A 27221-nucleotide genomic window follows, 5' to 3' on the forward strand; every position below is an offset into this window, starting at 1 on the left:
TGGCGTGTATTTATAAATACTCTGCACTTTCAAATATTGTGATGATACGTATATGAGAAGCTTTCGGTTTGGTGAAATAGAAGTGCACCCAAGCATAAAGAAATTCATTACAAAAAATTAAATTAATAGATATTCATGAATGTCCCCAAATGTGATAAAAAGCATATAAATGCAGAATTATGGGTATCCATCTTGCCCTCCCAATCTTCATTTTAGTTTATCATTTTTAAAACAAAAATGTATCAAAATGTACTTTCTCATCCTGTAACCATTTCAGTACCAGAGATACATGCAGTGCCACAGAACTGATAGGGTTAATAGATACGCAAGGAGAAAATTGTACATTTATTACTTGGTGGATACAAAGCCCATTTATTTTTCCGCCACATAAATGATAAATATGTAAATATTTTGAAGTTCTTGTTTTGTGGATGCCCAGGAGCCACAGAGAGGGGGTTGATGTAGTTGGTGAAGCAGTCTGAAAGGACAGAGGGTGGCTCAGGTGGCAGGGAGGTAATAGGGGTTAGAATAAGTTTGGCAGCAGGCAAATGGGGAGTAATACAGGCACGGCCAGCAACGTATTCTAGCCTAGATAGACAATGCCTGGGGTGGCAGGTTCAGGGCACAACAGTCTGTCTGCTTTAAAACTGAGAGACAGACTACCCTCTTGGGTGATCAGGTCTCCCAGTGTGCTGCTGCTCAACTGGCTGGTTACAAGAGAAATCTTTGATCTTCCCAATTAGCTCATTGACACTGTGGAGAACTTTGCTGAAGTCATGATTCACCTTTAAGACAAGGAGCAGTGGGATATGACATCACATCTCAGTTATCAGCAGTGACAACAGAGGCCATGGAGGGGGCATATGGAGGTGCTGTCCTAGTTCAGTCCTAGGGCAGCGCCCAAGGTAAAAGCACAACTGGGTAAGGCAAGAAGTGGGAAGTAACAAAAGGGGCAGGCAAGACTGGACAACATTGGAAATCATTGGAAAAAGAGACATTTTACAAGCCATGTGGTATTAAGATGTTTAGTATGTTTATTAACATTTACACCTTGTTACTGCCATACTGGATTTTATAAGTACTGTTTATGCAGAAGAGATGATTTATGCAGGATTAAATTTGACATGCTCAACTTTAAAGCAACAGTGGAAGTAGATTCTAAATGGAAAATGTATATAGTGAATAAAGAAGAATAGGAATGAACGAATGAGAGAAAACAAATGGAATCAGAAAATTTTTTTTAAGTTTTTTTTTTACTCTGCTGTTTATAACTTTTTGGTTTGTTTTTGTTTTTCTTGTCTTTGGGAAAACACTTTTTTCTTTTTCCGGGAGGAACTACACCACGTTTCCAGCTTTGGAATATGTTTGTCCAAATTTCTCAAAAACTGGAAAAGATGTGAAGACGGTTTGGAAATCCTGGGGAAATAAGAACAATAATAATGTGGTTAACCAGGTTGTGGTTAGTAGCCGCATTTAAAGCTTCTGTAACTGCCTTCTGGAAACAAACAAAATCAATATTTTATATTATAGAAACATACATGAAGGCAGATCAGACCCATTCAGCCCATCTAGTCTGCCCATTTTTTCCTGTTGTAAAGACTTAGATGTTAATCAGTCCTTGGTCTTGTCTTAGAATCAGGAGCCATATGGCTATACGATATACATATTGAGATCATTTAGTCTTTCATACCAATAATAATACTAATTTATGTGTACATCACTCCCATCACTCCTGTGTACCAATGGCCTTTTATCACTCCCATCACTCCTGTGTTCCAATGGCTCTTTATCACTCCCATCACTCCTGTGTTCCAATGGCCTTTTATCACTCCCATCACTCCTGTGTTCCAATGGCTCTTTATCACTCCCATCACTCCTGTGTTCCAATGGCCTTTTATCACCCCCATCACTCCTGTGTTCCAATGGCTCTTTATCACTCCCATCACTCCTGTGTTCCAATGGCCTTTTATCACTCCCATCACTCCTGTGTTCCAATGGCTCTTTATCACTCCCTTCACTCCTGTGTTCCAATGGCCTTTTATCACTCCCTTCACTCCTGTGTTCCAATGGCCCTTTCTCACTCCTGTGTTCCAATGGCACGTTGTGTTCACTGATCTAAGTTTAACTTTTGCAATTATGTTACAGCCAGAAATTTCATTGTTTGTTTTCCATGAGAACAGCTAAGTGACCCCAAACTTTTGAATGGTAGTGTTTATAGTATTTATAATATTTTTCATAATACATCCCAATTATCTCTTACAAGACTTACAAGATATTATTCTAGTGGCATACACATTAACTAGTAATTAACCATTTTTGCAATACCACCTTAATAGTTCTACGGTTTTCAGCGCTGTACACTTCGTAAGTTCGGTCAACATTTGATTTATCTTGTTACAAAATTATTGTTGCCTCCAAGCTCTATAAATAACAGTAGTATAAAGTGTCAAACTGGTGTGGTTTTGAGGCATGTCCTGTTTATCAAGGAGGATGGGGTGAGCTGGAGCCGAGTCAGTTTAAACTCCTCATACCCTTCTGTATTTTGGTTCTTACATCGATCCTTAAATTCTTTAAGGAGCCTCTCCACTTTCTTTCACATTATTTTATTTTAACGCAACCTCCAATTTATATTTCAGTTTATTTATGTTTCACCGATCCAGTCCATATGTTATGCCGTTTATTTTTTGTCTGATGTGGTGTTGTAATGTCCCTGAGATAGGGTCGAGTGGCAGGAGTCCGATATGCAGGAATATATATATTTATAGGAACGCAACGCCAGAGACAATCACACCAAAAGAGACAGGTGTAAGATAGGTATAATTGCAAAGTCCCACCATGTAGCAAACAAGATTAGAATATCCAGAGCACAGTCCAGGGGTCAACAAAGGGCAGGCGGCAGGCAGGGTGATCCAAGTCACAGTCCAGGGTTCAAAAGGCAGGCAGAAGGCAAATGCGCTCCTTCATAGGATCCAGTATAGGAGGCGGTACCAGGATCACAAGAGGAAGCACCGCCCTTTCTGTCAGCAACCGCGCCTCCCCGCTGTCACTGTCCCCGGCTCCCTGCAAGGATGCAGGGACCCGGAGGAGGCAAGCAGCGCCACTGACAGGATGGCAGACACCCTGCCGCCCCCACCTTGGACGCGTAGGAGTGACGTGCTGGGAAACAGTAACCTGACAGGTGTATCTTACAGTATATCCTATAACTTGATATTTTCTATGGATATATTTATTTTAGAGCAGTCATGCATAATGTTTTTTTTATTATTATTTCCTGCCTTAATTTAGGATCCGGTTGTGCCAACAGAAATATAATAGTGAGAATTTGATTAATTATCATTACTTAAGGATCAATAGAATATCTGTGAAATAGCAATTTTCATTGTAAAGGCAAGTTTCAATGAATGACTTTTCTTGAACTTCAAGAGCCAAAAAAAGGAAACCTTGTTGCCAAAATGAGCTCCATGGGAATTTTTAAGAGTCTTTGGAATGTGGCCCAAGTATAACGTCAAACCAAATTCAATATGACAATAAGTAAATATTCAGTGTTACATAGAAATATTACTTTAGCTTGGCAGAACCATTGTTTCTCTAATGATTTGATATTCTTTGTTCGACTCAATCTACTTAGAGAAAAGAAAACATAAACCATGTGTCCGGATTATAGGCGGGTAGGGCAATAATTATGGCAATAAGCATACCTGGGAACTCTCCGGGTGAAGCACCACTTCTCCGAGTTCTCTGGGTAAACACACGAATCCTCCAGGTCCCATAGCGGGGCCTTGACACGCCCCACTCTATGCCTTTTAATTTTGGGAACTCCCACAAACATCAGTGGGCAGTCCTGTCCGTGTCCCACATGGGGCGGGTAGCTGGAGTGAAGAAGTTCCCAGGTATGGCAATAAGGTGGCAGGTACCACAGTATATATTGCACAGACCATTTCTTCATGTGGGAGGAAACTGTCTTGACTGTTCTTCTCTGAGATGGCTGATGTTAATGTGGAATGCAAGCATACCAGGGAAGCCTACGGGTTTGACCCAGTGTCTCCACATGAAGACCTCTTTCTCCTCCAGGTTTGCCAACACCCGCTCCCTTTCTACAACTCGCTCACTTCCTTCAAATTCCCCATCCACTAAAATCTGTATGGCCCCTGTGCAAACGCTTCGGGTAGCCTACTGCTGGAAGTTTAAGTCGTATCAAAGAAAAAAGAAGAGAAAACGTTCCCAGATCACACAGAGAAGCTTCCCTTCTGGATGTTATGGACTCTCTTCTGCTCTGTGAACGCCGGTTCCTTTACACCTGTGAAGCTTAAGCCCTCATTACAACCACATCCCCTATTTAAGAAGAAAGATTCCTCCTCTTTAGTAAGATTTATTATTATATAGGTTTCTTTAGTGTACAAAACATAAACAAGTAATATTTTGGCAAAAGTAGAATATCTACTGTATTAGGAGTATGATTTTCTAGTATAATAAGAAGTGTAGGTTTTAAAGGAACGGCCATTATCAAAATATGGACATTACTGCCCCAGAATGATATCTCTGCTGGTACATATAAAGGTGACTAGACATGCATATTAAAAATGTCCTAAATAACATGTATTTTAAACCGTATTCATCTGACATGTTGATGTAATATTATGATCAGATGTTAGAAAATGGATTATGAAAAGCCTAATGCCAAGTAAAACCTTTACAGTAGTGTTTGGTCATGTGAGGGTTAACACATCGCCAAACCAATTGGTAATGAATGATAATTATACTGATTACCATATGTTAGGTCCTAAACTGTCCAGTTTCTCTGGCAACAGGAGCAATTGACATCAATTTCCTGATTGTTTCCAGTAATTTCAGCTAATTAATGCCCAGAAACATAAAGTAATATTTCTCACTCTCATAAATTGTAGCGGATTATGCAATATGACTCCTATCTCACCTTGTAAATGAAACTATTTGACTACGGAACTTTATATATGAAAAATACATGATTCTGCACTATTATTTTTAATGACTATATGATTAATACATTTATTCCAAAAAGACTAAAAATAAGTGCATGCATATTTTATTAATTTTTTTTTTTTTTAAATCAGAAAATTATATTCCATGTAGTTTGTATACTATAAAAACCATTGCAAAAAAGGATAAATAAGAAAGGGGGAATTGTAACCATAATTCTGAGAAGTGTGTCTCTCTGCTACTGACTTTCCAATCCACTGTCATCAGTAAAATATATCCATACAAAGTAGAAGCTTACGAGGACGAATATAATGTTTTTTGGGTATATGTAATATTTTATATAACACATGTAATATTTTATATAACAGTCTTTAAAGTACACAAACATATCTTTCATCTACTATTATCCTTACACTAACCCACATCTTCAATCTGTCCCTCGTCGCTGGATCCTTCCCATCCTCCTTTAAGCATGTTAACATAACTCTCAACTTAAAGAAGCCCTCCCTAGACCCTACTAACCTGTCAAACTACCACCCCATTTCTCTATTACCTCTTGAACGACCTATATACTCCGAACTAACAATTTCTCCACTCCAAGTCTTTACTTGACCCTCTTCAATCTGGATTGCGCAATTGACATTCTACTGAGATCGCTTTTGCCTGAATGACCGATGATTTCCTCACTGATAAGTCCAAGGGCCACTACTTTTTTGCTAATCCTTCTGGACCTTTCTGCTGATTTTGAAAATGGACCACCCTCTTTTCCTTCAAACCCTCCAGAATTTTGGTCTTCGTGACTCCCGGCCTCTCTGATCGCGCCCTTTCCAATAACCCAATTCCCTTTCAGGATCTCCCTTTCCAGTTACTTTTTTTTTATCCTCTTCCTCATTTAGTATACTTCAAGGATTAGACCAGGACCCCTTCTGTTCTCACTACACACTACCTGTAAACTTGGCAAATGACCTTAACAAGCGAATTATGTGTTTTGGCTTTCAGTACCACTGATATGCCGATGAGACTCAGATCTACCTCTGTTCCCTTGATCTCTCTCACGGCCTCTGTTTTCAACTGGATGTCTGCACGATTAAAAGTCAACCTCTCCAAAACTGAACTTCTTATCTTCCCTCCCCCCAATGCTTACTACATTCCTTCAACAATTTCCCTCAATGTCAATGGAACAATCATCAACCTGTCCCTACACACTGCCTTGGGGGCCATCCTTGACTCCATTCTCTCATTCACCTCCCACTTTCAGTCCTTCAACAAAAGAAAGATGGTGTACTACATGTATATAAGTAAAAAATAACAGAAAAAAAATCTAAACATACAAATTATAGAAATATGGAAATGCAGATCATTCGAAAAAAGGTCAAACAAAGGAATAGACATAACATTAATCATGTACTGAGAATATCAACTTCATTTAATGTAGATTTGTTATATGAACAAATATGGATATAAACCATTTGGCCCATCTACTCTGCCCATTTCTTCATGCTATAACAACTTAATCCTTTTCGGCGATCTTATTATCTTATGCCTATCCCATGCATGTTTAAGTTCCCTCATTGTATTAACTTCTGCTGGGAGGCTGTTCCACGTATCTACTGGTCTCTCAGTAAATATTTCCTCGTTTGAAATATGCTTCCCTCTTTGTTGAATGTCTATTATATTTACTAACATGTCCCTCTTTCGCTCTCTCTCTTCTGCTCTCCTAATTTTGCATGTTTTTTGCTTCATTTGAAGCTGTAAAGATATAACCAAGGTCCATCCTCCATTGTGCCCTTGGTTTTCTAATGATAAATGCAAGTAGTAGAACAGAAATGACCTCATTCTCACACTATTGAAAGAATCTCAATATTTTACTTGATTCTAGTTGCACAAATGCCCCGGTTACTATGGCAACAAAGGGCCTTATGGCATACTCTAAATGTAGTCCTCACATTATGACCACCCTGGAGAATGATATTCCCAACAATTTATAGCATTAAACAGCTGGTAATTATATGTCAGAGCATATGCTGATGAGAAGACCAAAGAGGGAAAGATTTAGTATAGAAGTTGGTAGCAGTGTATTAAAGCTTTCTTTTCTTTCCTTTTCAATAATAATTGGAAATTTTAATGCAGGATTACTTTTAACTCACTTACATTTAATCAGACTACTTCCAAAACAGCGTGTCTTAAAGTAAATTAAAAACAGTTTCATTAAATGTAAACTGGATTTGTCACTTTTCCCAAGTCCTACGGTCCTATACACTAACCCATGAAACAATATTTACAGATTAGAATAAGCAATATCTACATGTGTTGGTATATATATATAATGTGTATGTGTGTGCTGCTATGGACTACTCCCTTGTATGAGCCATAAAATACCTATAGTCCTACTAAATGGTTTGAAAGGTACAAAAATGCCAAAATAAGCAGATTTACCAATTTACAATAAACTCATTAGTGCATTTTGGACAAGCACTGTCCTAGGCCTGACCCAAGGCAGGGTACCAAAACTTACCTCTGTGGCCACTGTCCTCTTGAGTGCCTGGTTGACGTCTGAATTATACCTCCCCAACATTTCAGGTGTCCAAATCAAGAAGGGGAACTAGTGGTGCTAGAGATGGGCAATACAGATGCTGGAAGCAGGCAACATCATCGTCACAAGGTGTCTAAGTAGGAGCGGTGCAAAGACCTCCACTGATTTAACAGCTCCCTGACCCAGTCAGGGGATATCAGAAGATCTGCCCAAAAACCGGGCTGTTGGGTGGCATGCTCTGGATAACAGGGGAATAATGTAGATGGTTTACACTCTTCATCTTTTTGTAAGTACCACTATGTAACTATCTGGGCTGCTCATATAATAAGATTATAATTTGTGACTCCACTGGTATCATATGTTTTATTAAAAAGTTGGTAATAAGACAATATGATATTCATCTAGAGTCTAGACCCTCTCTAACCTTATCGTATTCTTTTAAATTTCCATTTTATTTTGTTACATCAGGATATTTAAGCGAGTAGTGCACGCATTACCATTACTTTACAATGCATTGAGTAACAGAGGAACATCTGGGGTTTATTGGATAGAAACAGCTTAAGGCCAGAGGTTAACACTGCCAGTATTAAACTTCTAGAACTTTCCTTTTGTGTATCGGACTGAGATGGTAATTTTCTGCTCTTACAAATGGAATTAGTAGTCAAAAGTATTGTGAATGGTACCATGGGAATTACAAGCTGATTAGATTCAAAAGGCTCGCTAGTTGAACATCTCGGCAGTCTAATGACTGATAGTTTCTAAGAATCAATTTGAAATCAAAATTGCAATACTTGTAACACAATTGTCTCCATTAAATCAAAAGTATTGTTGTCGTGTATAATTCGGTCTTTTAATTGGATGTCTATAATTTATTAAATAAATGTTCTTCTTAAATGCCACGTTTTTTTTTTGTTTTTTTTAAATAACATGCCTAGGTTAAAGGAACGCTCCTAACATTTGATGGAAGTATGGTATTTATTGATAAGTGACCAGTCGTTGGTCTCGTCTTAGATTCAGGAGCCATATGCCTATCCCATGCATGTTTTAATCCCCAACTGTATCAGCCTCTACTAATTCTGCATGGAGGCTGTTCTATAGATCTATCACCCTATCGCTTCCTTACATAACATCTAAGGCTTTTGTTTTAGATCATGACCTCTTGTTTCGAACATTTCTCTACCTCTGAAATAAATTTACGTTCCGTACTTTGTCCCTTTAAGTAATCACATCCCTCTCTCGTCACTCCTCCAAGATCTACATATTGAGATCCCTTATTCTTTTTTATAATTTTATCCTGCAAACTTCCACTTAGCGCCCACAGCCTCCATAGTATGCAGTACCTGGCACTACCGATGCCTCTTATACAGAGATATGATGTCATGCCACCAGGCAGAAAGGACGGTGGCAATGGAGTTATGTCCCAAAGAAGCTGGGCAGTGTGCAACCTAGATACATGTCTTGTTAAGCTTATATGCTTCTCTAGGTGGGGTTTTAGTGAGCGATTAAACATAAAATATGTAGGTGAGAGGTCAGAATTTTCAAATGTCTCCTAAATTATAGAATATTGCAAAATGTGTTGTCTATAAATAAATAGGTATACCATAAAAATCAACTGTTTTCAATCATAATTATTTCCCCCCAACTGCATAACCTTATATCTATTCATGTACAAAGTGAACAGTATAGTGACTGTTGCCATAAATTGCTGATTATTACCTATTGGAAAAGGGTGGTTGTAGTACCAAGTTTAACATGTTTCAGTCTCTAACAGTCCATACAAAATGTCAAACTGAGTTTAAGATCAAACTGTAGTTTTGCGAATATCGCTATCATTTTAGTTACACAAATGAACAACTAGGCTACAAATAATGAATGATTAAGTTACTCAAAGTTTTATCTTTTGGGAAACTGTAAGACATCGCACTAATGATTATTTGCAATGTATGCACTAAATGATTGTGTTCAGCTCATCAAATGCTCCTTGTGTCAACTTACTTCTCTACAGAAGTCAATAATTTTGATATTAAAACTAAATGTCAAAGGAGGTTTTGTAGCACAAAAACATAAAAAGGACAAACAGAGTTTGGGGCAATTTACCAGACTGCCCATACACGATCTACAATCATCATAAAGATGGCAAAAAGAGCAAAAAGTCTCCCCTCGAACATAAAATCTAATCGGAGAGAGATTTCATTTATCTGGGTTAACATCAACTGATAAGATCCAAACAGAAGCTTAAATTTCTTCTAACAATATTTCAACTTTCCTGACATTTTAACAAAGATGCTATCTTCTAATAAATAAAAAAATAACGTATGTAAGGTTGCAGTGATTTTGCTGTCCAAGTAGCTGTGATCAGACTTCTATGTATGAGCTTTCTATGTAAAATCACTTAAACCTCTGTTTCTTCAACAAATAATAATACTATTTTTTTTTCTTAAACCAGAAGTATTTTAAATGCGAGTATCATAAAATATTGCTGCCAGTCGTATGAGACACCAAATATTATAAAAAGGTAACAATGCATAGTGATGTTTGAATGTAATTTTTCAATTTTATTACATTAAGTAGCATTTTTTTCATCCAAAAGAAGAACCAGCCAGAAACTGTCAATATTATTTTGCTTTCTTTTGTCCAAGTATTCTTAAAGCGGTGACCCTGGCTCCTTAAGCTTTTGTTAAATTGACTTACAAATCTCTGCTGTAAGCAGTGGGAATGGAAATTACTGACGAAGTTGGGTCGCTTGTCTTGCTTACATAGAAATGCTGAGCTGTTTGGCTAAAAAAAAGCATCTTTTTGCTTTAACTCTTTTGTCTACAATTTAATTTTCAACCCAGTCTAGTGACATTTCACGCCTGGTACAAACGTTATCAAATAAATACGTATTTTATTCCAAACTGCTATGTTAAAGGGGAAAAACAGATTATTTGATCTAGCCCATGCTTCGTTGGGGCAAACTTTTATCATGGCTGAAACCAATTAGTGGGCTTGGCTCTTGTAGAGCAAAATGTAGGTCAACTTTAAGTAATAAAAAAGTATTGACTTTTCTCTGTCTGTAAGCAGCGTGAAAGGGTTCCTGTGGCCTTGTCGTACAAGAATAGAGCTCCATTAATTTCACTTATTTCAAGTAGGGCTGTCAAGTACTAATGCTTCTTTTGCACTTTTTACGCGGAGTACGTTGACACTAGTGCTGGCCCCAGTGAGACAAGTTTATAATATTTCAAGCAGCGAAAGAGATTTGAGCGTAATTCTCAGTCCCACTAGGTTTACCGAGACACCACTTATGTAATTGTACCTAAATCAAAGAACCCTTGGCTTGAACCTGTAAATGAATGGTCTTTTATGGCATATGATGATAAAACCAAATCTTCTTATGGCAAATGCATTCTTAGACGATGTGACAATTTAGTGGACGAAGATATTGACAATACAATACTTAGGTTCATATCAGATGTAAATACTTCTCCAATATCATTTAAACATTCCATTCTACAGGATTTGTTGGCCATTAAAAAGTATCATGGGGGTCTACATTACGCCCTCTTCCTCAGGACCAACAACAACAAAATACTTTTTTGTGTACGTTTCTGTTGATTAAGTCGGTCTGAGCCTCTCCACTGAGCCCTGTGGAGGAAATTATAATAATATATATATATAAAAAATAATGCCCACATACTAAGCAACAAATGGACCAGCTTGGAAGCAGGAGAAGAGAATTCTGTAAGGATTGAGGCGCTCTCCCTACTCAATGTATAAAAGTAAACATGAGCTGGTTGGACCAAGGCATGCTCTTGCTCATGCACATCTGAAACATGACACGTTTTTTGTCCGCCTGGTTCCTGATCACCATCAAGTTGTAAGTGTTAGGGGAAGTAGGTGGGGAGTGCCTCAACGGCGCTCCCACAACCCTCTGTAGGGACTCGGAGAAGCGGCACTTCACCCGGAGCCTCTGGGCGAATCCTGGAGGGTTCCCTGGTATGGGGCATGCACATGAGACCGCATTTCATGCATAATAGGTGGAAACTCCTCATCATAACATATAATCAGTAATCACTGTGGCATGAGGATCCCCCATCACATGTGTAGGGAAACAAGATACCATCTGGAATGGATGGAGACGCCATTTTTCAGACTGTAATTGTTTTTTTTTATTATTATTTTTGTGATGTGACAAGTAACATCTCTGACAATTATTTACTAGCTTTCTATACCATTAAAATTTAAGTGTATACGTTTAACACATTTAAATGGCAAACGCAACTGAACTCTCAGAACGTACCATAATCACATGCATTATACAGAACGTCTTTCTCGTATAGCGTCTGAGCTATAACCTTATGGAATCATTAACCATGTCATAATTTACTATCATTGAGTGGCTAACCTGAATTTTCTCAACGCAAAGCATGTAATTCTGCGTGACCTTACAATTTACATTTACATTAATGACCTATGAATTTTGCCTGCATATATATCAAGATAATTAGCTCACGGTAACAAAAGCAATATCGCAAATGGAGCCTATATAGCACATTTAAACAAAACAGTTTGATCACATTGTGGGTGATACTTCATGTACAAAATGAACTGAAAACTATAGCGAAGTTATGAAGGTCTTTATAACAATTAATATGGAGGTTATATTTTTGGGTATTATATTTTAGCTAAATGCAATCTTTGTAATTGTTTTTTTTTTTTTATAAGAACAGGTTTATGCAAAATTCATACTAAACCAACCGGAAAAATAATCAATTTTCCAGATAAAAAACTAAAACTAAACTGAAAATGAGCAGAATTCCTCCTATTCCAAGCCCGATAAACACAGTAAATGTTTAATTTCAATCTAGCAGTTTATATTTCATTTGATAGATACTTGACGTGCTGTCAAAGGTAGATTCATACAAAGATGTCTATTATCAGGGCTAGGTTAAATCCCATGTGCCAGACTCACCAACTACATACATCAGGAAAAACGGGCAGACTAGATGCTCCGAATGGTTCTTACCTGCCATCAAGTTCTATGTTTGACTAGTTGGGGGGGGGGGGGAATACATTTCACCCATATTAGAAACTTTTGTCAAAATCAATGTTTTTTTGCCATTTTTATGAGGTCTGCAAAATCATGCATGTTATATGATTTTAACAACACAAGACAGAAGACGTTTCACGAGATAAGTAGTTCTTAGGGACATCAGTATTCAATATTTGAAGATTCTGAACTTCCACGGGTGTCTGTGTTCCAGTACAAGGTTTCACAAAAAAAAAATTATAAAAGTCACGTTGTACTACCAAAAAAGTTGCATCCAATGCTACATCCAAAATCATTAAAAATTGTTTAAAAGTAAGAGGATTTGTCCATAAATTAGAGATAGGGGTATAAAAGCCATCAGCTGCTGCTATGGCCTCCTATTTTATCACCAGCAGGATGTTTCATTGAGCTGGCCTGTGGCAACAAAAATGGGGCGAGACGGTGATCTTTACTGGATTGTCCTAGCTAGATCAGACTTCCTTTGGGAAAAATAGAATTATTTATATTAATGCCAGCGCTGTACACAGTAATGTAGGTCAGCATTGGCAAAAACCTGTTTTTCTGACATTTTGTCCAAATAAATGCCCTTTATCTGCAGACATAGAGGCTTCCATCATTGTCAGTCATGTGATATTTTTGGTGACTTGCTCTGCTCAATCACCACACTGAGCTGGCTGATGAAGTCTGTTCCTCTATAGACTTTCATTAGTATGAGTGTCCGACCAGACGATTAAGACAGAGACATTCTATTTTTACTATAAGGCAGCATGAAAAGGAGTCAGGGAGTTTGTCTAGCGGATTGCGCTAAGGCAACAGAGCCAGATCACATATAAATGGCTAATATGCCATTATGCAGCTGCCTGAAAGAGGTATATTATGTAAAAACTACGTATCTTTGAAGAGGTATTTTTAAAAATCTAGTACTGTTACAGCGCAGACCTCCATTGTAGCACCCCCCGTGTCCATCTCATAAATTGGGTAATCTGATTGGCTCTTTTGGTAAAGTGGGTGGGAGGACACACCCCTGCCCTGCCCACTTCCAGTGCCAGCCTCGCCCACTTCTCCCACTTAAACAAAAGCATTCCTATTTGGACACCTTTAAATGGTGGCTTGTCTTAAGCATCCACTTGAAATCCTCTGAACCATCGCTCTGGGAAATCCCACCGTATAACATCCAAAAGCACAGCACTGTACAAACAAGCAGGTGCTTTATTTATTTATTTCCTGCAATATTCTTTCAGGACTAAAACATTTTGTTTTTCGCTCTGGAATGCTTGGCCTTCAGCAAATCACGTTAAATTTTCTTGAATGATATATGGAAGATTACGGTCCACTGAGTAATAATTTGAAGCCAACAAATTCATTTTGTTTAGTTCCTTATGGGATTGAAACCATCTCGACCACAAGCCATGTTTCATGTGATTCCAATACACACTCTGTCTGAAGTAATCATGATTCATAAACATATACATGAATATGCTTTATTGCTACCTTTAACGTGATTAAAAGCAATATATCACATTTATTTTTCTTTCCTCTTTATTAGCTCTGTTGCACTTGATCAGCTGATAGAGACTATGCGATAATAAAACGTTGGGGGTTTTATACAGAAAGTAGAGTTTGGAATCCCAGTCTTAAGAAAGTAATATTTCAAAAAAAAAAAACAGACTTAGCTTTGGGGAAAAAAGCAATTATAGAAACAGCATTAAAAATGCCAAGCACCAGGCAGAAGCAATTCTGGATCAGTTTTAAAAAGTGATTGATGAAGCTTTAATCCGAGCTGAAGGCACTGTTTCACGACAAGCTGTGACCATTCCACACACTTCATTAGCTGCCATAATTAGCCTGGTGTTTCAATTTGTCGGAACTGGTGGGGACAATTTTCTTCAGAATGCAAACATCAAAAAAACAGGGTCCCTTAGTCTTCAAGAGGGGCTGATGAGAGTTTTTTTCCTTGTCTATGTTAACTAAAAGATTAATTGCAGCTGATGGGAGGCTGTACTGTGATTGTCAGTCTGTCTATGTGCATTATGCTTAACATTAGAAGGAAAACACGCCTGACACCGCACTGCTCAATCAAGTGGCTAGATGATGAGGTAGAAAAAAGATATAAGGTCTGTTTAATATGCAATTGACAAGGCTCTGGTTTGATAGCGTGATTGATATGTTCCCTCTCCCCGCTTTAGATCACAGACCAATTTTTTTTCACTTAGCGGAATCATTAAAATAAACATCTGCCAGGCAGGTCAGGTAGGCTGAAAGGCTAGAGGCAAACAATCATTCTATAACGTCGGCGAGGAGTCATCAACATGCTAAGAATGCTTACGCCACGTGTCTTTTTTACGAGAAAAGTACACTGATTCCGCAGAATGCTAACAGACTCAAACTTTCTCTGTGATGCTCCTTTTTCGTCTCTGTGAAGACTTTGCCCTCTTTGTAGACAGTTGTAATGGATGGCAAGATGATTCATTAGAATCCTAAGCATCTCTTACATGGTCCTTACCTTGCCCATTTAATTTAGGATTGATGATTAAAATATGTTATTGCTGGTTATGGGCATGCTTCGCTAACAATATTTATAATGAAGTTAGTGCTGTTGGACTCATTGCCCCTTAGCGAAAATAAAATATCATACTTTCTGACAGGGTATATCAATGCTTTGGCAAAAAAAGTCAAATTGCAAGCAAGCCCAGCATTAAGATTTTGAGTATTCTGTCGAGGAAAAAGACCTTTCTGAAGGCCAGCCTTTCGTTTGGATGTTTAGCTGCTCCCTGCTGCCAGAACACGTGGCTAAAAAAGGTAGCATAACCTATGTAAAGATAAGGTAGAACGAGGAGAATGCGCCACAATGTTCAAAATACAAGTCAGTAGTGACTGATAGCTGTGACTCCCCATTTAACATCAATTGGAAAGCTTCCATATGGTCCGATGACATCTACTCTCTGTTGAGTCCCTGTGAATATATATATATATATATATGTCAGTTTGGGGGATTCCAGAGAAGGACTGGAGAGGATATCATGGACCAGTGGTCATGAAAACTTTAGTATGGAAGTTTTACTTTACTGAGACGGTGGTAGATTAATGGAAAAGCCTCCCACCAGAAATGATAGAGGCGGATACAGTGATGGAATTTAAACATGCGTGGCATAGGGCTCCTGAAACCATGGACTGATTAAGGTTTGAAGTTTTTGAAAAATGTATATGTGTTTTAGCTTTCTGACAATGAGCTCAAGCATGGCAAATCAAGGACCTAATTACTCCCCCCCCCCATCCTTTCTCATTTACCTTCCCCTCAGCCTACACTTTTAAAGCTTCCAATTACGGTCAACAAAAGTTCTTCCTCTGAAGTGCTTTAAAGAATTCCCAAAGAGTTTTACTAACCGTCTATCTAGATTAAGAAGGAATCAGCAAAGAAACAAATGATGAGGGGGCACACTTCATACCAATCACTGAATAAAGAAGTAAAATGATCCATAAGTAAGAAGCATTTCTCTACTCTCCAGTTCAGCTGTAATGGCCCCACACACTTTACACTCACACATCAATTATGATAATAATAATAATCACGGTCATTAAGCTGAGTGTTCATTATTATCCGGATGCTAGCGACAGCAGATTCAATCATCGGGTGCCATGGGCAGGTAGTCACGGGCCCACCCAAGTTTCTCCAGACAGTGTTGTGCCACATTAAACCCACAATGTGTTCCACATCCCACTCTATTCCAAACGCTGCAGATGGTAAAGGTCAACTTTATGTTCTGTGCAATATGCTTAGGTGATCTAAAAATAATTACTATGCATTGTGTATTGTAAAACCTTTTTGAGAGACCTTCAAGCAACAAACTTCCGATTCACAATTCATTTGCAAATAAAGAAAAATAGATCTACAGACCTAAATTGTGACTGTATAAGCAGGAATGACAAGGTAACAATAGGTTAAATCTTTACTACAAAAATGAAGACGCATGGAGCAGCACCCTGGAAAGGGAGAACAATGACCTGTTCGTATTTCTATTGAGACAGTTGATATTAGATATTAGATGTCACTTGCGTTAAAGGGGAGCTTTTTGGTTAATAAACCATTTATTGAAGCTATGTATTGCTTGTGCTTTTTGCTTGTAATCAGTGTAGTTGACCACAAGTAGCTTCCATCTAATCAATTAGCTGTCCTGGGGTTATCAGCCGTCTCTTCAACCCACCCTTACAAAGGCAGCCTGAACCAATCAACAACAATCAGCAACCTAACCAGAGAGGAGAGAGAGCGTAACAGGGAGGAATAATCATGCAGATCCCAAGAACTGGGAGTTAATCACAGGGGAGGGCAACATTCTAAGCATCACACATGTTTAGCCAAGTAGCCCAAATAATTAAGGAGCCTGATACATTTGATAACTTAATGTCCATGATCCAGTCACTTACAGCTATTAACAGAATGGGTTCAGTCGTTGGATGCTATGTGCCAAATTGCAAGTAAAACATGGAAACAGCTTTGTGTAGTAGACTAAATATTTAAATCACAATAGCCTGGGGGCAATTATCCCATTCATGCTTCACCCATACCTAATGCCAAACATGTACACTTTACAAGAAACTGGAAAGAATATAAATGAGGAAACTACTCATGGAGTAAATGTCACCCTTGTGTCCTTGTTACACTCCAATACTGTCAACTGGCCAGCAATTCACACCAAGAACTCTATCAAAGTGGAAATTGGCAGGAGGGTTTAATACTACGCATTATAAAAGGCAAATCCCAAGGAGTTTCTCTTGCAAGAAAAGCATGGTTGGCTCTAACAGCAGTCTTCTGTTGTGGTGGGTTTCTTTTTCATTTTGCATATGGGCCCTACTACTGTTACGATCGGCCTTTCACCAGTAATATTAGGTGATTGTTTCTTATTGGATGGTCCAAAATTTTCAAATCAAAGAAATTCCCAAACAACCCTAGCCTGCTCACCATCTGGCATTAATCCTTTTATATTCGTATGGGAAAAAAATTCTCTTACCTTGTTTGATATCCATTTTGCCGTTTGTTTATCGCGGAAATGCTGAGTGCCATAAGGGGCTGACTTGTAATCTGTTAACGTATGTATTGATGGCTCGTAAATTTGGTTTTTGTTATAAGAGGAAAATGGAGCAAACCTGGTACAATAAAGAAAAAGTAATAATTAAAATCATGGCAATGATATGGTACAAAGGTAATGACAACGATAACATTAAAATGTTAAATGTGATATGCTTTCTTTTGATATATAGCAGGTTCTGTACCCAGGCATATGCAGTGAAGACTGGGTTCCACACAAGGTAAGAATGAGCAAAGAACAAAGAGGTTGCTGCTGCATGGTTGATGGGAGAGACGGTGTATGTATGCATGTGTGAGCGTATGCTGTTGTGTTTGTTATTATATGATGTTAGAGTGAGTGTTTCTTCCAGCAAATGGTGTTAGGGTGTGAACCTAAATCAGTCATTTATTGGACCATCAAGAACTTCAAGAACTTAAGAACACAACAATGAATAAAGAATGGTACAACACATCCTTCAAGAGCAACTTCTCCTAACCATCCAAGAACAGTTTGGTGACTAACAATAGCTTTTCCAGCATGCTGGAGCACCTTGCCATTAGGCAAAAATGATAACTAAGTGCCTTGGGGAACAAAACATCGATATTTTGGGTCCATGGCCAGGAATCCAATTGAGAACCTGTCGTCAATCCTCAAGAGGTAGGTGGACAAACAATAACCCAAAAATTCTGACAAACTCCAAGCATTGATTATGCAAGAATGGGCTGCCATCAGTCGGGATGTGGTCCAGAAGTTAAATGACAGCATGCCAGAATGGATTGTCTTGAAGAAGGGTCAACACTGCAAATAATGACTCTTTGCATAAACTTAATGTAATTGTCAATAAAAGCCTTTGACGCTTATAAAATGCTTGTAATTATACTTCAGTATACCATATTAACATCTGACAAAATATATCTAAGAACTCTGAAGCAGCAAACTTTGTGAAGACCAATACTTCTGTCATTCTCAAAACCTTTGGCCATGACTATACGTGTTAGCATTCAAAAGCATGCAACTTCCGTTGAGTCTGGTCAGTAGACATAACCCTTACCTTGACCGTTCGACTTCTTAGTTAATAGACTCAAGAATTATTAAGAATTCTTACATTCTTCCATTACTGTACATATGAACCAACAGCGCTTGAGATAAAATCCAAAGGGTTATTCTAATGTATGTTAAATTTAATTTCTTACATTTTTAAATATAAAATATCAAAAGAACTTATTATAGGCTATTTCATTAAAGGGTTTACAAAGCCTACAATTAAATGTTCTTAATTTAGCTTTACATTTTGCAGCAGTCAAGAAGCATGTATATCCACCTGGGACAGGCAGCTCTCATACAAGACAGATTATGGTACTTGCAATGCTAATTTGCACATGGGATGGACATCACTTAAAAAATGAATGTGGCCCCAATGTCCCACAGTATACAGAAGAGGTGCTGTGAGCCGGCTGCTCCACTTACAATTTTTATCACTTCTGAATTGCGTTTTAATGGTACATTTTTCTTCCGCTCAGACACGAGAGAAAATTTGCTTTCTCATGGGATATCATGGCTCAAAAGCCATGGCAGGCAATGTAGAAATATGATTCAAAAATATTTATATTAGTTTGAAACTAAATTATACTGGAAGGAAACAGGATGTTCTAGAAATAAAATAATATAAAAAGGGGCACGCTAAGACCTCTACTGTTAAGGGATCAAAGCAGACATCTGCTACACCCCTACATACATTTAACACTAATAGAGAGTATATGAGCGTATCGGTAGTACAAACTGCATCGTGGGCAGCCAATAAGAGATAAACAGAATGGTGAATTCCTGTCCCATTGGCTGCTTATTATTAACCCTCTAATCTGTGACATGTACCCACAAAAATGGAACCATGTAAAAAAATATAAAAAAAATGTATCCATGTTTTATTACGACAAATTGGCATGACCAAAGATCCACCAGTTTATAAGATACTGCTAATAATCATACCTGGGAACGTTTATGCAAATTTCTCTCTGTTTCCCATGATTCCACAGTATGGAGATTGCATGGGAATCCTAAAGTCATGGATTTGTTTGGTAATAAAAAAATTTCAGCCCATCTAGTATGCCAAAATCCATATTCATTCATGGGAACTTCCTAGGGCAGTATCTGGAACACTCCTTCTTCAGAAGGGGCTTGGTTAGCCATGTGGGTAGGGCTACTTCAAAATAGCATTAACTAGTTTAGGAGGGGGGTTGGAGGAAGAGTGGGAATAGTTTGCTACTTCTATTCTGCCCCAAGAAAGTGGAGTGTGACCCTGAGACCTCTGGGAGCAGGGATTCGCCCCGAGGCTCCGGGTCAAACCAGGGAAGTTCTCTGGACTGTGAAGAGAAATGTATACATTTATTTTGGATGCAGTGGAAATGCCACAGTAAAGCTGGGTCCAAAAAGTTTTTGGCAGGGGAGGTGAGTTGGCTTCCGACTTATAGACTTTAGTGGTTCCCCCTTTTTAGGGAGGGACCAAGATAACTTAGCCCTACTTTCAGCTTCGGCCATGGAAGGAATGTGTCACGTATCCCAATGGGGGTCTGTGACCCCAGGAATGGAAGACTGGAGAGCCAATAGTCCTCTGTGGCCTTACAATGGCACTTGGACACTTTCATTTTTCTTTACTAACAATTGGAAGCACAATACTTCGGGCTTCAAAAGAAAAAATGGTATGAAGCATATGCTGTATATAGGGGTAAAATAATGGCTATGGTGAATTCTGAATTGTATAGTACTGCTCCAATACAATTTCATTACAAATTCTGCAAGGTCCATATCCATGTGACTGTCGACAGACAGCATCTATTAAAAAGTTAGAGTTGTTGGGTGCTGCAGAATAGTTTGGCAGTTATTAATAAGGCAAAAATTAATGACCTTTGTTATTTTTTAAGAAATGGGAGCATGTTAATTATACATATACTTATTATCTGCATCCCTAGTGCTAGAAAGATCCAGAACATCATTAAAAATATTAAGCTGAAAAAATGAAGACAATTCTTTGTAAATATCCAGTGGAAATTAGCCAGAAGAGGCTGAGGAATACTGGATCAAAAGAGGGTAATCAGGCTGTGCCCTAGAGCACCACCATGAATAATATGATTTTCACAATAACTATCTCTCATTTCACTGCTTGTTTGGAGCGTTTTTGTATAAGTATGGATAGCTAATTTAGTATTTTAACATTAAAAGGCTCTGTTGGTTATTAACTGTTCCACACTATGCTAGCAATTAAAATACTGGAAGAAGAACTAATAGTAAAATATTATTTGCAAATATATGGTAATCCCATAAAACCGGAGATGGAGAGTCTTCTGTTAATAGATAACTTAAACTGCCACTAATCTTTAATATTAACTTTTGAAGTAGACAAAGTTATTTTTATAACACACTTGGAATCTTAACCCCTTTACGACAAAGCCTGTGCATTTCACCCGTTGTCCTTAAGGGGTTAAACTTAAAAAGTTACAAGTTTCTTCTGCAACATTTGCTAACGAAATATGGTCATCAACAGTCACTCATACCTGCTTCCCTAAAATATATTTTTTTTAACTTATTTATTCAATAGAAGGCATTCTAAAGGTTTTACTTGGACCCAACTTTAACTGCACTCGCTCTTACGTTAAGTAAATAAATACCTTGGCAGAGCTATCATTGTATTGTTTCCTCTGAAATTTTAATCACAATATACAACACAAAAAGATTTAAAAAGTCTTCTCAGTTTATATGGTAACCTCTGGGAAGGCTATGTCCTTCGACAATACTATTATGTTTCCTAATGCTGCCTTTAGGTAGAAGTATAAGTGCCGGTGCACATTTCAGTGGATACACTTGGGTTTATATATGAAACATTATCATGGTGCAGAGATGGCCTTAATACTATACCAATACTGATTGAACCATTGGTTGCTATGGTGATAAGATAGCTTTTTCATACATCGTACCAGAATCACTTTTTTTTTCAAAAAATTGCCACTTTTAGGTCCAAAGGGCTAAATCGATGTGAACTGTGGTGGTCGTTGCATGTTTAGAACTTTGCTCCAAAATTGTACATATACCCTCTGTACCATCAGATTTACTTAACAATCATCTACTGCAGAATACAACATGGATATGACTTACATGTTGTCATGGATGTATTTACTCCATTCCTGTCTTCGGAGCTCCTCTCTGGTCTCGTCCACTGAATTGATTGATGTTGCCACTCTCAAGGTTGGCTCTAAAGGTTTGTAGCGCTGCTGTAATACTTCAGCTGTCTCACGGAATGGACCCTGACAGAAACAGGATAAGGTGCATGTTATATTATACTACTTAGACATTTTACATATAGTTAGTCTGTAACGAGTGGTGTGTTGTATCCTTCTAAACAATTAATTAAAACAACTCCTTTTCAAACAGTTACAAATAACAATGCCGATAACATGTCTGTGATGAATGGAAGCATGGGAAATATACACACGGTATCAATGCTAGATTAGCCACACTATAAATTGCTAGAATTAAATAATAAATGGGTCCATTTGGAATTAACTACAAGGGCTTTTCCACCTGTCATAGACTTACAGAGGTTTTCCATCTATTCAGATTACATCTACAACAGCCCATAGGGTACAACAGCGAGCAAGCATGGGGCAGCATTGAGTAATTGCCCACAATTAGGTGAGCTGGTACCCTTAACTCCCCAGTTATCTTTATTTATATATATATATATTTATTTATTTATGTATAATACTACAACTAAAAGAAAAAAAAAAGGTTGGCCACAATTCATGAAAGTTGAACAACATTTGCAGACAGGGATGGCACAGATCAAAAAGTGCTACTTTTGATATTTTTGAACATTTTCCACCCAGAAATGATACAATACAATGATATAAATTACAGAAGAGTCAGTGTGTCAACCCTGCCACCTAATCTGAGGGGTCCTTTGAAACAATGGGAGCCCTAAGCAGATATTTCATCTATATGCTAGCCCCACCTGGAGAGCTACCCGTTGGCACAACCTGCCCTGATGCACACAACCGATGTTCCTAACACTCTTAATAGTGTGATATAATGGGACTATAGTATTATATGTTATTCACTTGAAGAGCTCATTCTTTTGTTCCATCCATTCATTGTGAAAATAAGTTATTGATAACAAGTCCCAGCTGGACCTCATGCAAGAACTGCAAGGCTAATAAAAAGAAATGATCCACGCTTCATTTCTGTTCACTTATGTTTTACATTAGTAGAAACCAATAATAGGAACCAGTTACCATAAAAGTCACGGAACCGTAAATAACACAAATGGCAGATAAGTATTATCCAGTACCTCTCACAGCTGGACAGAAAGATTGTTACGTTGGAAAGAAGTAATGGGTTTTCTTTTTATTTGGACTTTTAAGAGACACAATAGCTAGTATTAAGATTATACTGGAACGATAAAAATACTTTTAGAAGATTTGATGTCTGTGTAGAAGAGGTTGTTTGAGACACTCTACATCTAGCAGTTTGAATAAACCCAGAAGTGTTTCTGCAAGGTTCTTTAGCATGGAATTCTACCCAGTAGAGGCCAGCTATATTTCACTGGCTGACACTGCCAGTGGCGTATTTACCTTGGCGGCGACCCAGGGCAGCCACCCCCTCCATGCCTACCATCCTAACTGTTGGGTGCCGGGATGTGATGTCATATCCCGAAGCGATATGCAGCATCTTTTACTGCCTATTATGGAGGTACTGCCAACATGGCAAAGACCTCCATTGTGAAAATGGGCCTGCTGGGGAGATCTCCCTTGCAACCAACCTATTGAGCAACAGAGCACCATGGTATCTGATTGCCCAAGACGGTGATCTGTCTCTCTGTTTTGAGGCAGAGGTGTGCCATCCCCTGTACCTGCTACTTTAAGCCTAGTCAGCCTAAGCCAGAACACGCCGCTGGATGTTGCTGATTGCAACGCCAAAAAACTCTATTACATTCTTGTGAACCAAGTGTTTTTCAGTATATTAATTGTAACCCACTAGTCAACAGTCTGTTATCACACTGGCATCCAACAAATGGTCCTTTACTAATCACAGAATATATATAATAGCGCTGAAAAACGTTTTTAGGATCACTTTAACTATTCTGTGATCAATTAATGTTTTGCAGACATTGGGAACTTTATAGGTACACACCTGTGGCTTCTTCTTTCCAATTGGGGGGAGAGGTTGCGTTGTTGGGAAAGAAAATCGAACCCTACAATCTGACCAGTTAGCCAAAACGCTGCCATCGTCTTTGATTACTGGGCGCTCTTTATGGCTTAGTGGCCGTGCTCTTTGCAATCGAAACTCCATCTCATCAGGATATGGTCTATAAGGTGAATTATATATTCCTGCAGCCTAAAAAGACAGAAAATATAACTTTGTTAAAATTGAATGAAAAATAAATTGTATTGAAATGAAAGCACAGCTCTAATCCACTACTTGCTTGTAACTTTTCCATTCTAGATTATAACAATATGTATCACATGACAATATAGAATACTTGGCTTATTTATGTTAAATTATATTACATTTTATTAAGAGAGCGCAACAATAAAATTAAGAATAACATTAAATTTGGCAATGTACAAAACTGACAATAAAATTAACACAGGTTAAGACTGTTACAGAAGGGGAATATGGCCTTGTTTGTGTGAGCTTACAATCTGTTAATAGTGTGTTTATGTTTAAAAGAAATGCTAAAATAGGTTGACATTAATCTCATACCTTTAACATGTGATCATTAAAAACAGATACATTTTTGAATATTTTAAAGTTAATTTATAAAATTGAGGTGAAAAACTAATTAAAAAGGAAATCAGTAATGTAAAAAGCGATGGAGGGATCCTTTCTCTGACCATAATTCTGCTAGAGAAAGTCCCAGTCCATCTTGTTACTGCTGGTTAGATCCCTTAAGATATTAGAGATATTAGAAGCAATACGTTTCCCACCAGGCACTCTATGGATATACCCGTGGACCTGATGAGGAACATCTTGAGTTATCCCTTCCTAAACACATAATTAATCTTTTATGAGATTGCTAATGATTGGAAGCATTTCCCAGCAGCTTGAATGGCAATGAGCAATGTAAGTGAGCAGCTTGTAATACTTAATAGAGTGGCAATGAGTGAAAAGAATAATTAAAAAGGTCTGAAGTAAAGAGACCACCACTATCTGTCCATTACTGATAATAAGTTAGGTGCTTCTACCACTCCCTATTGGCTTTTTTACTGTCAGTTTCTTATTTTGGACAGGTGAAGTAATGTGTCTAGAATGTAAAATCATGCTGTTGCTTTTACTGCATTTTAATTAGTCAAAAGGTTCAGAAGTGTTGTCAATACCCTGCACGTATTCAGGAACACATAAGGTCACTAAACCGCTTACTATTAGTAGTGCTGCTAGCAGCAATGGGGGAGGGGCTTAGAGTAGCCCTGCCCACTTGTGTCAATGCTCCTCCTATTTCTGATCATGCTCCCTATGCAAGTGTAGGCAGAGCTCCGGGAGCAAGCCCTTGGGAGTTCCCTATCATATAGAAGCCAGGAGAGGACAATCAGAATCTAAGTGGTTGGCGTTGGAGGAGAGAACCTCCTCTTCACCTTTGGAGATGAAAGGACTGCCCCAGAGGTCTGGAAATCGGCTGTCATTGCTGTGGCCTCTGGAGCAAACCTATAGACATCCCAGTTATGTCAATAATGACTAACTGCACTGTGTCTTCCAAAACAAGCATAGGTGACGAGACCACAAGAACAGATTAGCCAGCAACTAAGAACCCACTGTAATCTAAGTGTTTAAAAGTGTTTATTAATAACCAAACTATAATCTGTTCACCAGGCTTCCTGTCACTGTCGCAGCATCGCTGCTTTTCATATAAACTATATGTGAAGCTCTTGGCATTATTTTCTTTTGACAGTAAGCCTCTAAGGGTTGTTTGTGTATTTTTGAGCACAAGATATCCTTTTAAACAACTTCCGAAGGTTTCTGTCGAGATGCCTTTTTCTAGGACTTCATTTTCCCGTAACAATTTTCTGATGTGATAAACACTATGGGGAAATCTGAGCTAACCGTTAAAATAAAGCACGGCTTGGTTATTCGTAGTACTGTCATGCTAACTTCCAACTCAATAAGTACTGGGAAGTCTCCGGAGGAAACCCTGCTAATAGCTTCTCGCTGACCTTCCTGCCTCAGACCCTGACGTTGACTGCTGGCCTAGTAGTGAATTTGGCAAATGAGCTGTTAAAATGCTTTTTTTTTTTTTCGTAAAGGCCATGATTCTGACATATCATAAAATGAGCTGTACAGTAGATCTACCTTTGTTTTCCTCGAGTATCCCTTTTCCTCAAGAAGCCTATGAACATTTTCCATCATAGAAAGTCATGCGTAACCTAGATAGAATATTAATTGCGCCAGGTCGACCGTACTGGTAAATGTATCATTTGTTACCCAGTCATGCTTATCCCTAGATTAATATTTTCAATCACTTTGCATTTCTGACAATCTATCTTCCAGGTACCTTTCTAACATTTTTTTCCCCTAATTAAGCACATGAATAAAGAAAAGAAAAAAAATAAAGAAATTCCCTTAGACATTGATGAGAATTATGTTATAAAGCTTTTCCCTCGTTCTTTATTATTCCATCAATAGGCCTTTACTACACGTCCGACTTCTGCCAAGATTGGCTCATCTCATTTTATAACAATAAAATTACACTAAATTATTCAAAATGCAGATATCAAGAAAAATAGCTGCAGTGCTGTCAAAGAAACATGTAACTGGAAGACTGATTTACAGAAATCAATTTATGTTCTTTACTCGCAGGAATTAAACAATATTTAAAAAAAGAGTAAAGAATCTCTTTTGAAATGATTGTAATTGGCCAATATTTTGCAACACAATTTGCTTAAAGTATTTTTGGACATATAGCGTATGTTATACATATATTTTGGATTCATGTAATGGGTCCCCCAGTGACGTATCCCAGCCTAGATTGGCTAAGCCTAAACCTAGGCCGGCAGGTCCAGGAGGTGGTAGTCAGCCTGGTGCAAGACCGGTGGCAGATCACCCTCTCCCCCAGTGTCTCACAAACAATGGGCTGGTTAAAGGGAAGACCTTTGATCTCCCCAACCGAGATGTGTCCTCTTAGACATCATTAAAAGGGACCGTTGCGTGTCTTTAGGATACGGCGCTACAATTTAGGCAGAGGTAACATGGGGCGCTGCCCTAGGGGGCCTGTGGTGGCCCCAAAAATAATAAACCACCGAGTACTCCAGCTTAACTCCATTACTCTCAGTTGACATATTACATGTCTGCCACATTAATGTGTTAAGGCGTAATTTACCCAGCAAATGTTGGGTATGTGTATTGAAAGGAACCTTCCACAATGGTCCTTGGAGGAATATAAAAGGGGTTCCCATTCTCTATAGGTGGTTCTATGGGTCTTCACTAGGAATTGTCCTTGCCTGGATGACCACCATCCAGAGGCAGCCACCAGAAGAGCATACCTGGGAACTTCCTATTGCAGGCTACTTGAAGCTCTTCCTCTTGAGGGGAATGGCTTTGCAGGAGCAGGGTTAGCCAGCTCTGGAACTGGGGCTAGCTGTCCCGGACTATACCCAGG

General features: G+C 38.4%; 1 protein-coding gene across 1 annotated transcript in view; it reads right to left on the reverse strand.

The window, feature by feature from the left end:
• Positions 1-1078: 1078 nt before the first annotated feature.
• Positions 1079-27221, reverse strand: part of SPATA17 (spermatogenesis associated 17) — a 67842-nt gene continuing 41699 nt past the window's right edge. Inside the window, exons 7-10 of the mRNA XM_053461011.1 lie at positions 23762-23965; positions 21728-21876; positions 17525-17660; positions 1079-1416 (exon numbers count right to left, since the gene is read on the reverse strand). Of these exons, the coding sequence (XP_053316986.1) occupies positions 1336-1416; positions 17525-17660; positions 21728-21876; positions 23762-23965 (570 nt within the window). The 3' untranslated portion in view covers positions 1079-1335. The remainder of the gene's footprint in view (positions 1417-17524; positions 17661-21727; positions 21877-23761; positions 23966-27221) is intronic.

The sequence above is a fragment of the Spea bombifrons genome, chromosome 3 (genome assembly GCF_027358695.1).
Source record: "Spea bombifrons isolate aSpeBom1 chromosome 3, aSpeBom1.2.pri, whole genome shotgun sequence".
Taxonomy (NCBI): domain Eukaryota; kingdom Metazoa; phylum Chordata; class Amphibia; order Anura; family Pelobatidae; genus Spea; species Spea bombifrons.